We start from the raw sequence: 13,601 nt of genomic DNA on the forward strand, positions 1-13,601 counted from the left end.
CATGCCTTAAAGCATTGACTCCTTAAGAAATAGATACTCTGATTCCTTTAAGTATTTGAGGCTCCAGAGTCAGTGACTTGCCTAAGATCACAGGTGGGTAAAGGTAGGGCTGGGAGCTGAAACCAGCTCTTGTGACAGTACATTTCAGATTCACTCTCTTTTATCCCACGGTGTCTCCTGGAGATGGCCCACTAAAAGCTACTGAGCAGAGCTGAAGGTGTGGAGGCCGGAGGCTGCCCACACAGCCCCTCCCAGCCCTCGGGTGCCTTCTCCTCACCGCGGCTCCCCAACGCCTTGTTCTTTCTTACCGCCCACCTTTCCCCATCTCTATAGCTGTTGACAGCTGTGATTTCAGCCTCAATTTTTGCAAAAATATTTACTTATTGCTCAAATAGAAAGGCAAAGGACATTTAAAATATTAGGGAAAAAGTTCCTCTTATGACCCTTAATAAATCAATTCACCTTTTATGTTACTTTTTAAGTTTGGCTTCTCTGTATCCTTAATTTTTATGAGTTCATTTTGCACTTATTCAGCTTTATTTAACATTGTATCACAAGCATTGCCAGCGCCCCTACATGGTTTCCATGATGATAATTTTAAATAAGTGTATCAAAGCGGGCAAGCCATCATTTTTCTGAGTTTGAACATTTAGGGTTTTTTCCCCTAAGTTATTTGTCCACCACCATCATCATCAAGTTTTGGATGATAGCTACCATTTATTTGAGTCCAGAGGGCAAACACACATTTTTGTTGGCTGACTCTGATGCCTGTAATGAACTTCACCCCCTGCTTGCTCTCTGGGTCAGTGCTTCTCAGGACAGGGGCCTGCACACCAGCGCTGGTCCAGGGAACTTTGTTACTAGTTTGAGAGGAGATAAATACAGACTTTGAGGATAAGTACTTAGGAAATTAATTATTTCCCCCCTTTTTGCAATAGAATAATTTTATGTTTGTTGAATCTAAAATAAATGATTGAGGCTTATATTTTATATATCTTCAAAAAAATCTCTCTTTAAAGGTAATTCATTTTTACTTTCTTTTGCAAAAGCATTGGTCTGTAATAGATTGGAATTGAAAAGAACAGGAGAGGTTTCAGGAGAGTTTGTCTTTTGGTCTGGAAGACAATGATAGGTCCTGCCTGGTGGATGCTCAGTGAGTCTACAATCACAGACCTTTAATGCTACGGGACCTCATCTGTCTTGTATGTGAGGAGCCTGAGGTGTAGAGAGAAGCAGTAATGTGTCCAGCAAAATGTGTGCAGCCTTGGACAGAATCCCCTGGCTTTCACTTGCACTCAGTGACCACAATACCATGTTTCATGTGATTAAAATTTGGAGTGTGCATGGCAATGATAACAATGACCGGGAAGGAGCAAGGGGTGGGGACAAAACTTTTGCCCCGCCATAATTCTGTGGTAGCAGACGACTTCACCCTTGTCCCCGCTGTGGTCCCAAGGTGGCTAGACATCCCCTAACTTTGCCCCAGATCTCCTGGGCACATCCTCAAAATAAGCAACTCAATGGTGAAGTTTCTTCAGAAGATATCAACTAATAATTTGGGGTGATATTGTAGAGGAGTTTCCAGCAACTCAATCCTGAGAGATTACTGTACTCTGATCTCTAAATGGAGAGAGATGAATGATAAATGATCAAGTTGGGGAAGTTTGTCTGCACTGTGATTTCTGCAACTCATAGGTGTGAGATTTGAAACAGATGGTGCTGGCAGGCGAAGTAAACATAAATACTCCGCTGCCAGGACCAGGAAAGTGCCCCGCCCAGGTAATGCTTGTGTGTATATATAGAGGCTGAGCCAGATCACTTGCAAAGGAGTCTTGCTCCTTCCTGCCCTGGCCTCTGCCTCCTTCCAGCTGGGCTCTTCTTGTCTGCTTGCCCGGATGTTCCAGCAACCATGAGCCGCCAGTTTAGCTCTCAGTCGGCGTTTAGCTCAAGGAGCAAGCGGGCTTATGGCCTTGGCTCTTCCGCAGGCTCTGGTGGTGGGAGGTGTGCCGTGGTGTCTGTGTGTCAGGCCCGAGGGAGGTGTGGCGGTGGAGGGTATGGCAGCCACGTAAGAGGATTTGGCTCCCAGAGCCTGTACAATCTTGGTGGCAGTAAAAGTATCTCAGTGAACCTAGTGGAGAGAAGCACCAGTGGTCTCTGCCAGGGTGGGAGAGTGGGAGGGGGATGTGGAGGGCCCAGAAACTTTAGGGGCAGTAGCTCCGGAGGTGGCGGTTTTGGAGGTGGCGCTTTTGGTGGTTTTGGGGGCGGTGGATCTAGAGGTGGTGGCTTTGGAGGTGGTGCCTTTGGGGGTGGTGGCTTTGGAGGTGGTGGCTATGGAGGAGGTGGTTTTGGGGGTAGCAATTTTGCACTTGGGGGCTTTGGTTTTTCTTGTCCCCGGGGGGGCATCCAAGAGGTGACTATTAACCAGAGCCTCCTACAACCACTTGACCTGGAAGTGGACCCTGAAATTCAAAGGATCAAGACCCGGGAGCGGGAGCAGATCATGGTTCTCAACAACAAGTTTGCCGCCTTCATTGACAAGGTGAGTGCCTCAGGGGCAGGCAGTGTCACTGGTCCCTGACCGGGTGACGGAGAGGGCCCTGAGCCCTGCTGTCTCTCACCACGTTGTGCTGTCTCAGTTTGGTGGTGACAGTCACTCCTAGACATGTATGTCCTGGGACCTTAAAAAAGCATTTACCTCATTTAGGCCTCAGTTTAACATAATGAGGGAATTTGCCTCTATTTTCCTTTTGGCAGGGAAACACATAAGAGGTGTGAAAATACCCAATAGTTAAAATACATGGTATAGTAACTGCATTCTCATTCATCATTAGTCACTTTGCATCCATCCATCATTCCTTCCTTCCATTCATCCATCCATCCATCCATCCATCCCCTTATCCATCCCATAGACATTTACTAAGCATCTATTATATGCCAGACAATGTACCACAAGGTGACTCCCTGTCCTCAAAGAGCTGTAGTAGAGCCTAGGTGAACACACTGGTGAGTATGGCTGGGGGCTAATGTCAACAGCATACTAAGTAGAATTCTATCTGAGTTCCTCATTTTAGTTCCTTGAGAGCCAAGAACGGGCCAGATGAAGCTGTTGAGGCCCTTCTCCCTAGTTCCCTGATTAAACCTTAGATTAAGTCTGGCCCGGGCCCGAATCACCAAGCAGAGCCTAGTGGAAGACCTACAGTAAATACCTTCTTCCTGCATTTCCTTTTGTCCAGAGGTGGAGCCATGGTGGCTACTGTAGGATCCCCAAAAGGTTTTCTGCCCCAGAGATGTAGGAGGAAACACCCTGGATTCTCAGTGACTTTCCCTCAGTCCTCGCGGGAGTTCTGTGTTGAGGCCAGAGCTTGACTGGTGGTCTGACAGCAGAGTAGCCATGGCCAAAGACCAGCTTTGGGTTGTATACCCGGCCTCTGATATCTGGGTAAATGCTGGGGGTGGGATAGAGTGTGTGACTTGTGGGAGGAGCAGTAAGAGTGTTGAGGCCCGTAGATAGCCAAAAAGGAGTTTAACAGAGTAGAATGCTTCTGGCTATTTCTGATCACCTTGGATGGGAAATTTGGTTGAATATCATCACACCTCAGGCACAGGCAAAGGCCTGGGAGTGTTTGACTGGAGCAAGGAGGTGACAGGTGAAGGAGACACCATTGGGAGGTCAAGTGTAGACCAAGGGAGGGGCAAGGACAAAAGTGGGTTGGGGGAGGGGTCAGTGAAATGACCACAGGTGCTGGCAATTGATCTCCTGAGACTCATTTGGCTGCAGTTCCTGCCATTAATAGGATATCTGTTAGGACTTCAGGCAGAGGCCAACATGCAAGAAACTGTGGCTTCTTGTCCTTCTCAAGGACATGGCCTGTGGTGACCATGAGGAGAGAATTCTTATCCAGGAGGGCTTTGACCTAGCTAGAAGGGAGAGCTGGTCCTTTTGCTTCCACCCTTAACTCCATCCAGCCTATTCTTAGCATGACATGAGAGCCATTCCTTAAAAATATCACATCACTCCTCTGTTGGCTTCTTGTATCATTTAGAATAAAAATCAAGATCCTATAAGGTCCTATATAATCTGGCCCTCCAACTCACAGCTGCTGTTAACCCCTAGCTTGCATTCGTGAGAATCAGGCACTATTACCACCACCACATGAAACAATTCTCAAGCTGCAAGTTTTAGTAACAGAGTAAGGGCTGGAATTTAGCTCCTCAGGGTACGAACTTACTGTCTGCAGTAGCCTGTGCTCCCTCTCTACCTCCTCTTCTGCTTCCCTCTTGCTTACGAGCACACTATTGCATTCTTGCCTCCTCCAGCACCCCAAGCATGGTCCTGCCTCAGGGCCTTTGCACTTGCTATTTTCTCTGCTTGGAACTCCTCTCTCCAAAGAGTGGGCTGGCCTCCCCCTCAGGTCTTGGCTCGGACGCCACTGTCTCAGAGAGGCCTTCTCAGATCTCCGTATTTGAAGTAGCACTCCCATCTCAGCATCCCTACCCACCATACTTGTGTTACTTTCCTCCATAGACCCTACAGTCATTTGACACCCTGTATATTTTGCATTTCTTTTATTTTTATTTTTACTTTATTTTTTTTAAGTTGGCATCAAAGGACATACATATTTATTGATTTTTTTTTTGGTGGGGGGGAGAGATGTGAGAGAGAAGCATCAATTAGTTGCCTCCCGTATGTGCCCCAACCAGGGATCGAACATGCAACCTAGGCATGTGCCATGACCAAGGATTGAACTCACAACCTTTTGGTGTACAGAATGATGCTCCAAACAACGGAGCCACCTGACTGGGGCTATTTTGCCTTTCTTTACAGTTTTTTTCTGAATAGAATGTAAACTCCTGGAGAGCAGAAATTTTGTCTGTTTTGTTCATTATTGAATCTCCAGCACCCAGAACAGTGCCTAGCACATGACAATTGCTTAATACATCTGTGTTGAATGAAAAATTGAGTCAGCCCTTTATGGTTCAGGCTTGCCTCTCAGAGAGTAGGAATGGAGACAAGGGCTTCTTTTAGAACTAATTATAAGGGACAGGGTCCTTAGGGGAAAAAGGGAAGTCCAGCTCTTCCCATGGAAACACTGGCTTGATTTTGTTCAACTGATCTTGAATCCTCCATGCCAGGCAATTCCAAAGCCCTTAGTATTTCATTAGTCCGTGATGCTTATGAACTGTTTTCTCTGGACTGGGCACTGTGTGTCCATGGGTCTTAGCATCTGTGTCCACTGGACAACAAAGCAAACATGGACCTGCCTTCATGGGGCTTACTCCTAGCAGAGAGGGACATGCTAAAACAACACCAAAAGACTACAAATCATGAGAGATATCATGGGTGAAAACCAAGGCTGACGAAGGGGAGATACCAGGGGCTGGTTGCCACTTTGGTTGAGATCTAAAGTGTGAATATGAGTTAGCCAGGCAAAGAGTTGGGGAGATCTGGACTGCTGGCGGCACCAGGAGATCTCTGTGGCTGGAGTGTCATGAACAGGAGGGACAGGGGCACAAGAGGTTGAGTGTGGTGTGTTTTTTCTAGTAAGATGTTTAGCTCAGTATGATGCTGAATGTCAGTCAAGCTTCCCCTGAGTATTGCTGGTGAAGTACACAGCCCAGAAGTGTTTTGGGAATCCTGCGGAAAACCCGCAATGACTTTCAATGATCTTTCTAGTTAAATCCCATTAAAATTGCCTCCCCAAAGCCAATCTCTGTTTTTGCAGATTGGGGGGCCTAATGAGAACCATGGTTTCTTTGACTCAAGGGGACTCAGGCTAAGCCCAAAGCACCCAGACTTGTCCGACTGCACCCTCATTGTTTGACGTGGGGATTCCCTGTGGGACCATACAATTCTTCCTTTTGGTCCCCACAACGTGGAGCACAGGTCTGTGAATAAGTGTTCAATAGATTCCTCCACTCCCTGGGAGTGCCGCCTGAGTTAAAATAGGCCAGGTGGCAGAAATTTCTCCCAGGGGTGTTATGAACTGTGCTGACAAACTTGTGAGAGCTGGTTTGCTTATCTCTGGCTCTGATAAGTCAAACAAAAATAAGCCGCGAGAAAGTGTTCTCTGCGCATGTTTTTCAGCCTAGAGTCAGAACCCAAAGGGTGTTAACAAGGGCTGGACCCTCAGATGGGCAGTCTCAAGGGCTGGGGATTCTGGGCACGCGCCTTAGTGCCATATTGTGGGGGGTGTCTTTAGGGTTCTCTTCTGACAGCACAAGCAATGGACTTGTTCCCATAGACAGCTCCTCGACAGATTCTAGAGAGGAAGTGTGTGCTCACCTGAGCAAAGTTCAGAGGCACCTGTGGTCTTCACCTAAGATATGGGAAGGGAAGACCCATCTGTGGGCAGCTGGCAGAGGAAAGGTGAGGGCTGATTATGATCATGCAAAGGACAGTCCATGCACTTAGTCTGTACAGCCAGCCAGCTCTCTGGACCCTGTACCTGACCTTTGTGTTCACAGTTTTGGGAAAGACATGCTGAGAATATAGGACGATATCCACTTTTGATTCTCAGTGTGAAGTAAGGAAATAGCAATCTCAGTGGTTCCCGAACACTAGACAACCCCAAAGTCCTGACTTTGGGACCTTGGAATGCATTACACAACATGAAAAAATAAGAACACTTACTTTTAAAATTCTATCTGGATTGTAAAATCATTTAAAGAGGTGACCTTCCTAAAAAACACACTAGCAGACAGTAGAGGTGATAGGGGTGCCCAGGCAACTGGGCTCAGAAATCAGTTGATACTCTAAGCCAAATTGTTCCTTCCCTCCTCTTATTTTCCTTGCTCTTCAATCACACAACAAAGCATTTCAACCACAAAGAGGAATGTGCCTGGGATGACCAATGTTTCAGGTGCCTGATTGCCATTTCCTCTTGTTGGCACAGACACACTGAGGGGACAGTGACAGCTCTATGGTATAAATGTGGGTGGCTAAAGGCAACAAGGGGCTGGGTTGGAGGAATTTACCTTTAACACCAGAGTTAGCTCAGTGTTAATGTTAGGCTAATTGACTTTATAGCCGTTGGTCAACCATCAGCAACCACACTGTGCTCATGTGTCTTGGTCCCAAGGGCCCATCCTGACTCTGAGTTTTGGACATGCTAGAGGGATGCCCATCCTCCTCCTCATGGGGGTGCTTCTCAGACCCATGACCTGGGGTAAACTTGAAGGTCTCTTGCTCTTAGGTGCGATTCCTGGAGCAGCAGAATCAGGTGCTACAAACAAAATGGGAGCTCCTGCAGCAGATAAACACGTCGACTCGGACCAACAACCTGGAGCCCATCTTGGAGAGCTACATCAGTGGGCTGAAGAAACAGGTGGACTTCCTCAATGCAGAGCAGATGCGCCAGAACTCGGAGATCATAAGCATGCGGGATATTGTAGAGGACTACAGGAACAAGTGAGGCACCCCGGGGGACAACGCACTCAGGGAGGAAGCATGGCAGGGAACTGATTCATGGGGAAGACATTCTGCTTCAGTGTTATTTTGTAAGGGGTGGAGCGGGGCCACAGGTACAGCTATGCGGGCTCTGCACTGCACAATTGCAGGGGCACTGTTTTGTTCACAGTAGCTCTGGTATTGCCAGTCAGCTCTCGATTGTTGGGATGGGGCACACTAGTTCCATGGATGTTGGAGGCAGAAAAGCCTCAGTTCCGGTGTGGGCTTTGCTCCTTTCTGGCTGCCTGCAAGTCCATCTGTCTAAGCCTTTAGTTTTCACATTAATGAAGGTGGGGGCGGGTAGTAAGTACCCTCCTTGCTGGATTGCTGTGAGGGGTAGGTTGTAGCTCTCAAACTTTAGTGTGTATCAGCTTGTTAAAATCAGATCGATCAGGTAAGTATGGGATGGGGCTGGAGTGCTTGCATTTCTAATACTTCCAAGTGATGGCAATGCTGGGAGATGGGCGACCACACTTTGAAATCCACTGGTTTAGATAAAGTTATTCTTAGTAAGTTCTTAGGCTGTGTCTGTACCCACTAAGCACTCTGTATGCACTAGTTATTAATAATAATAGTAGGGGTAACAGGACTTGTTTAATTATATATTGGCTGCTCCGCACCCTGCAGACAGCAGAGCGGCCTCTCCCTCCCCATGCTGGCAGTACAGGGAGCTGCTTTTAACCTCACCTTGACAAGCTTACTGTGTTGGGCCAGTAGAGAGTCAAGTGTGTGTGAGTGGAAAGGGAGAAATGAAATTCACAGTGAAGGTGTTGGGGCAGCGGCAGAATCATAGGTGAAACTTTTTCTCTATAAAAAAATTTAGTAAAAGTGGTTACTTAAAGTTCTTAATTCAAAAAATGATTGGGCCTGACCAATTTACAAATAAAAATGGACTCTGGGGGTGTTCTATGTGGCCCTAGGTTTTCCACCTTGGGTCATGGTCTCCTTTGTTGACCTGGAGCACCAAGAGCTAGTGTGAGCTGCCTGTCAGTGAGAGGGGCAGGCCCTGACAGGGGTTAAAGTCCAGGACAGTAAGCATTTAAGGAATTCTGAACCTCCCTACACAGGGAGAATTCCCAAGGAGCCAAGGTCAGCCGCTGCAGCCTGTCTGTTTCTTACCTTCCCCCCACAGATACGAGCAAGAAATCAACCAGAGGACCAACAATGAGAATGAGTTTGTCATCCTGAAGAAGGTGAGGCATGGAGGTGTCCCAAGAGGGACTGTGGGCCCCGAGGCTGAGCAGAGTGAGGAAATCCTGTGGGATGTGGTGTCACTGAGAGATGGACAGGGTGACCTTGGGGGTTGGACTGTTGAGTGTGTTGCCCAAATGCTGGGACTCTTACACCAAAGGGGAAAGCCTGAAAGTGATGCCAATGTGGATCTTCAGGAATCCTGGAGTTTTTAATCTCTCTAGTGCTCTGCAAGTGAAATTAAATTAACTGACAGCTTTTGAATGTCATTTATGTATGACCTTGGGGCTTGGGGAGGGACAAGGGAGGGACCTGAGGTGCTGTGTGTGAATGACCAAGATGAAGAGCTTGGTGTCACACTTCCTTCTGGCCAGGAAAGCTAGGTCCCTGGCTTTGCAGGTCCCTTATTTGAATGAGGTGAGGAAATTTTGCAGGCAAGGAAATAAACCCAGAGAAGCTTTGCCACTTGCCTTGGCCACCCAATCAGCTGGTGGCAGGCAACACCTGGACAAAAAAGTCAGACTATCGTTGTTTGCTGTTCAGGATGTGGATGCTGCTTACCTACAGAAAGCAGACCTCCAGTCCAAGGTGGATGTTCTGTTGGGAGAGGTCAATTTCCTGAAACATTTATTTGAGATGGTGAGTTCATGAGCAACCCTTGTCTTTTCTCACACTTCATAAGGCATACGGGCTTTAAGACAGGGGGCAGCCTAAAATGAAACAATGTCCATTAGGGAATTCTCCCCCCAGTCATCTCAACCATCCTCTTAACCCCTAGTGCTTAGGATTCCTGGGTGTGTGCACAGCAGAGGGGGAGGCAGAGAAAGTCCTGAGTTAGGAGAAGGTGAAGGTGGTCCCATTTCTGTCTGGGAAATGAGGTTAACACCCAGGACATTCAGGGACAAAACCAACCAGAAATATTCAATAGCGCTGGGAAGTCAATGGGGCTGCTAGGGAACCCCATGGGAGAGGACACTGTGGATCTCAAAGGGAATGAAGGTGACTGGGACAGCAGTGGTGAGGAATAACATGCTCTTACCACCCCTGGTCCTGCAGTCACCCATGCCTAACATGGGAGCGCTGCTCTTGGCCAGATGCTGTGCTAGGATATTAACTATGTCCTGGGTATTTCCATTATACAGATGAAAGCTGAGGCACTGAGAGATGAAATCACTTGCTCAGTTACCCAAGTAGTCAAGGTCAAGTCCAGGCTCAAAAGTTAGTGTGAGTGACCGCACATATGGGATCTTTTCTATTGCCTCGAGAGTCCCTGTGCTTTCAAGGAGCAAGTCTGCCTGTCAGAGGGCCCAGCTCATGGTGGTGCCCAAGCCAGAGTAAGGCAGACATAAGGGCACAAGAGTGGTGTGATGAGTAAGTGACGTCCACCAGGGCTCTGAGTTCAGGCTCCTTCATCTCCCTGGAGGCTAGGCCTGGGTGCCTTTACCTTTAGTTAAGTATCTCTCAGTATACAGCAACAATTCAAAGACCTTTCCCCTGGGAATCCCATTGGGCTCAAGCTTCTGGCTTTCCCAGAGAGCCTTGAGGAGACAGAATAGGGAAACTGAGGCCCCAGGTGAACAGTAGAAGGAGTCAGCCTGTGGTCCATGCCTTGCAGGAGCTGTCCAATATGCAGACCTATATCAGTGAGACCAATGTCATCGTGTCCATGGACAATAACCGCTCCCTGGACCTGGACAGCATCATCAAAGCCGTGCAGGCCCAGTATGAGGAGATCGCCCAGAGGAGCAAGGAGGAGGCCGAGGCGCTGTACCAGAGCAAGGTGAGCCCTGCTGCCCCACTGCCCGCGCCAATACCAAACTTAACATACCTCCCGGAACTTGTATTGTCTCTTATTTCTGAAGAAAAATGTGTTTTTTACAGAAAACTTAGAAATTACAGACAAAGATGACTCACCTCCCTCTACCAATATTAATATGTCAGCATATTTCTACCAGTTCTTTGTAGCTAATATTTATTGAAAACTCATATGTGCCAGACATTGCACTAAGTGCTTTACATATATTATTACATTTAGTCCTTGCAACAACTCTATGAGAAAAGGATGCCATAATCCCTATTTTACATATAATAGAGTATGAGATTACCTCATTTCTCTAAGGTCTCGTGGCTAGTAAGTGGCAGGGACAGAATGTAATAAAACTCAGGTATGCCATCTATCAACCATTATAACAGTTTTATTCTTATTTTTTCATAATGAGATTTTTAAAAATATAGTTTTGTACTTTTCTCTTTTACTTATCACTTTGAATGACGTTCTGTGATATTAAATATGCTAGATCATGTTTAATAGCAGTGTGGTGTCCAGGTTAAGAGCAGGCCCTCGCTTTCAGATAAACATCTTTGTAGTTAAGTCTTTGGGTACATCTTTGGTTACTTTAACATAAATTAACCTGAAACTTTTTGAAGGGTGAAGGCTCTGTAGTTAAGGGTCAAAGGCCAGTTACTAAATTCTGAGCAACTGGGACTTCCGATCTGCTTTGTGGATAGATTACTTGTGGCGAACTCCAATCTTGCTGGGCTCTGTCCCACTGTCCTGTTGGTAGCTGTTCTGAATGGCATGGATTTCAGCATCAGACTGAAGAGATAAATGGCCAATAGTGAAAACATCAGAAGCAGAGATTCCCTTGAGCCAGCCCTCCCATTGCTTCCTTCAGAGCCATAGCCTGTAGGTAGAGTTCTTATTGCTAGGGCTGTGAGGACGTGAAAAAGGAGAGAGAAAGGAAAATGCGAATAAACATTGAGTACGTTGAGGGTCCCTGAGGAGATGAGGGCCTGACTGCTAGGGAAATCATTCTGGAAAAGGGTAGGAAGAAATATATCACAGTAGAAAAAGTGATAAGGGTCCCACTGTGGGTAAGGACCAATGTGAAGGCTTAGATATGGGAAGAAGGAGGTAAAAAGGGCATCAAGAAGCAGGTTTATCTGTCTAGAATGTAGGGCTGGCCCAGACACTGGTGGAAATGAGGAAGGCTGGGGGGCGAGGGCCTGGGGGGATGTGTGGTTGCGTGTGTGTGCTTGTGTGTGTGTGTGTGGTCACAGCTCAGATGAGGGAGGTTTAGTATAGCTGTGAGTGTGTGTGTGTGGCGGGGCGGGGGAGGTGCGGGGAGTCTGGGAACTTTCCCAGGGGACAACGTTCTTGGGTAGGGTCTGGGAAGGTAGGTCCACTCCCTCCTGGAGGGGCTCATGATAAGCAGCAGGCTGACCATGACACTGCCTTTGCCCCTCAGTACCAGGAACTCCAGCTTACAGTGGGAAGACATGGAGACGATCTGAGGAACAGCAAGATGGAAATTGCAGAGCTCAACCGCACCATCCAGAGGCTGCAAGCTGAGATCAGCAATGTCAAGAAGCAGGTGAGATGGGTGCTCAGGGTGGGCTGACCAGATACTCCACCTCCCATGATGCCCTTCTGGACCTATCCTGATACTTAACCTTTGCACACTTCTTCTCTGTGACCATCTCCTGAGCAGGTTGACCAGATGCACGGGGTCATTTCAGATGCAGAGGAAAAAGGAGATCGGACCCTTCAAGATGCAGCACAGAAGCTGCAGGACCTGGAGGAGGCCCTGCAGCAGTCCAAGGAGCGCCTGGCCCGGCTGCTGCGTGACTACCAGGAGCTGCTGGGGGCCAAGCTGTCCTTGGATGTGGAGATTGCCACCTATCGCAGGCTGCTGGAGGGCGAGGAGAGCAGGTAGGCCATGCTTTGGGGCCAAGGTGCAGGTTGTACTGCTGGAGCAGTGGGGCTGCATATTTGGAGAGAAGACCACCCCAGATTTTCTGGGAAGATCTGTAGCCCAGGATGAACAGAAACATTCAAGTCAGAAGCAGAGGCTGTATGATTTGGCAGGGTCATTGTCATCATTCTCCTGCCTCTAAGCAGAATGTTTCTGTATCCCAACCCAAGCCACTGCAGCCAGGTGGTGACCCCCAATGCTAAAAAACTTCCAGAAAATGCTTAAAATCCCTTTTGGCCCCACAGGTCCCTTGACCTCTCTGCCCATCCACACACCTTTCCCATGCATAACAAAACTTGGGGACAGCTCTTACTTCCCACAGGACATCTCTGCTCCTGATGTCTCCAGGCTGCTGCATGCCTTCGTTTGGGCTTTGCAGGTGTGGCTTATGTGTGTACTTTGGTTTTACAGGATGTCGGGAGAGCTGCAGAGTCACGTGAGCATCTGTAAGTACTGGAGTCCTGGACCTGGGCTGGTTGGTGCTAAGGGGAGGGAGGGCACAGCAGGGCTGCCCAGCAGCCAGCTGGCACTGGGAATTTTGGTTTCCAGTCCCACACAATGAGCACAAATGAGCAAATACAACTGCAAAGCCTGGAGAAATTCGTTGAAATAAATTGTGATTTTAGCTCTTCAATCCCTAATACCCAGCACTGCTTAGAACTCATTAGGGTCTGTCAATAATGAAAATGTGCCCTCACGTCCCTTTGTATATGAAGAATACTTTGGAAATGGGAATACTTTCACCCAATATATCTTTCTGAAGTCAGATGCCATCAGTGATGGAGCACGTGGGTGGCTGTCCTGAGGGTGGCTGCAGGCAGGCGGTGGGGAGGCACCCCCCAGGAGATGACCCCCTCAAACCCTTCCTTCTGACCCCTATCTGGGCTGTTCTCTCCCTCACAGCTGTGCATAGCAGCCAGATGTCTCTCAGCGGCTCAGGAGGCGGCGGTGGCCGAGGCTCTGGAGGTTACGGGGGCAGCAGAGGCAGCGGAGGCGGAGGAGGAGACAGCAGGGGCAGTGGCAGCTCCCGTGGGGGTGGCGGGGGTTCTGGAGGGGGCAGTGGAGGTGGTTATGGGAGCAGTAGTGGCGGAAACTACGGAGAGAACAGCAAAGGCAGCAGCAAGTCAGGGAGCAAAAGCGGCCGCTCCTCCAAACTGCAGATTATCCAAACTTCTACCAACACCTCCCACAAGCATATCGTGGAGTAG

The 13,601-nt window shown here is 48.2% G+C and overlaps 1 protein-coding gene across 1 annotated transcript; it reads left to right on the forward strand.

The window, feature by feature from the left end:
• Positions 1-1,860: 1,860 nt before the first annotated feature.
• On the forward strand, positions 1,861-13,601 carry KRT77 (keratin 77). Its single transcript, XM_054591076.1, has 10 exons — positions 1,861-2,162; positions 2,238-2,539; positions 7,194-7,408; positions 8,580-8,640; positions 9,182-9,277; positions 10,254-10,418; positions 11,887-12,012; positions 12,130-12,350; positions 12,805-12,839; positions 13,297-13,601. The coding sequence occupies exons 1-10, from the start codon at positions 1,910-1,912 to the stop codon at positions 13,599-13,601; spliced, it is 1,779 nt and encodes a 592-aa protein (XP_054447051.1). The 5' UTR covers positions 1,861-1,909.

This window comes from Pteronotus mesoamericanus, unplaced genomic scaffold (assembly GCF_021234165.1).
Source record: "Pteronotus mesoamericanus isolate MK-2021 breed Mesoamerican mustached bat unplaced genomic scaffold, CSHL_Meso_final scaffold_21, whole genome shotgun sequence".
NCBI lineage: Eukaryota > Metazoa > Chordata > Mammalia > Chiroptera > Mormoopidae > Pteronotus > Pteronotus mesoamericanus.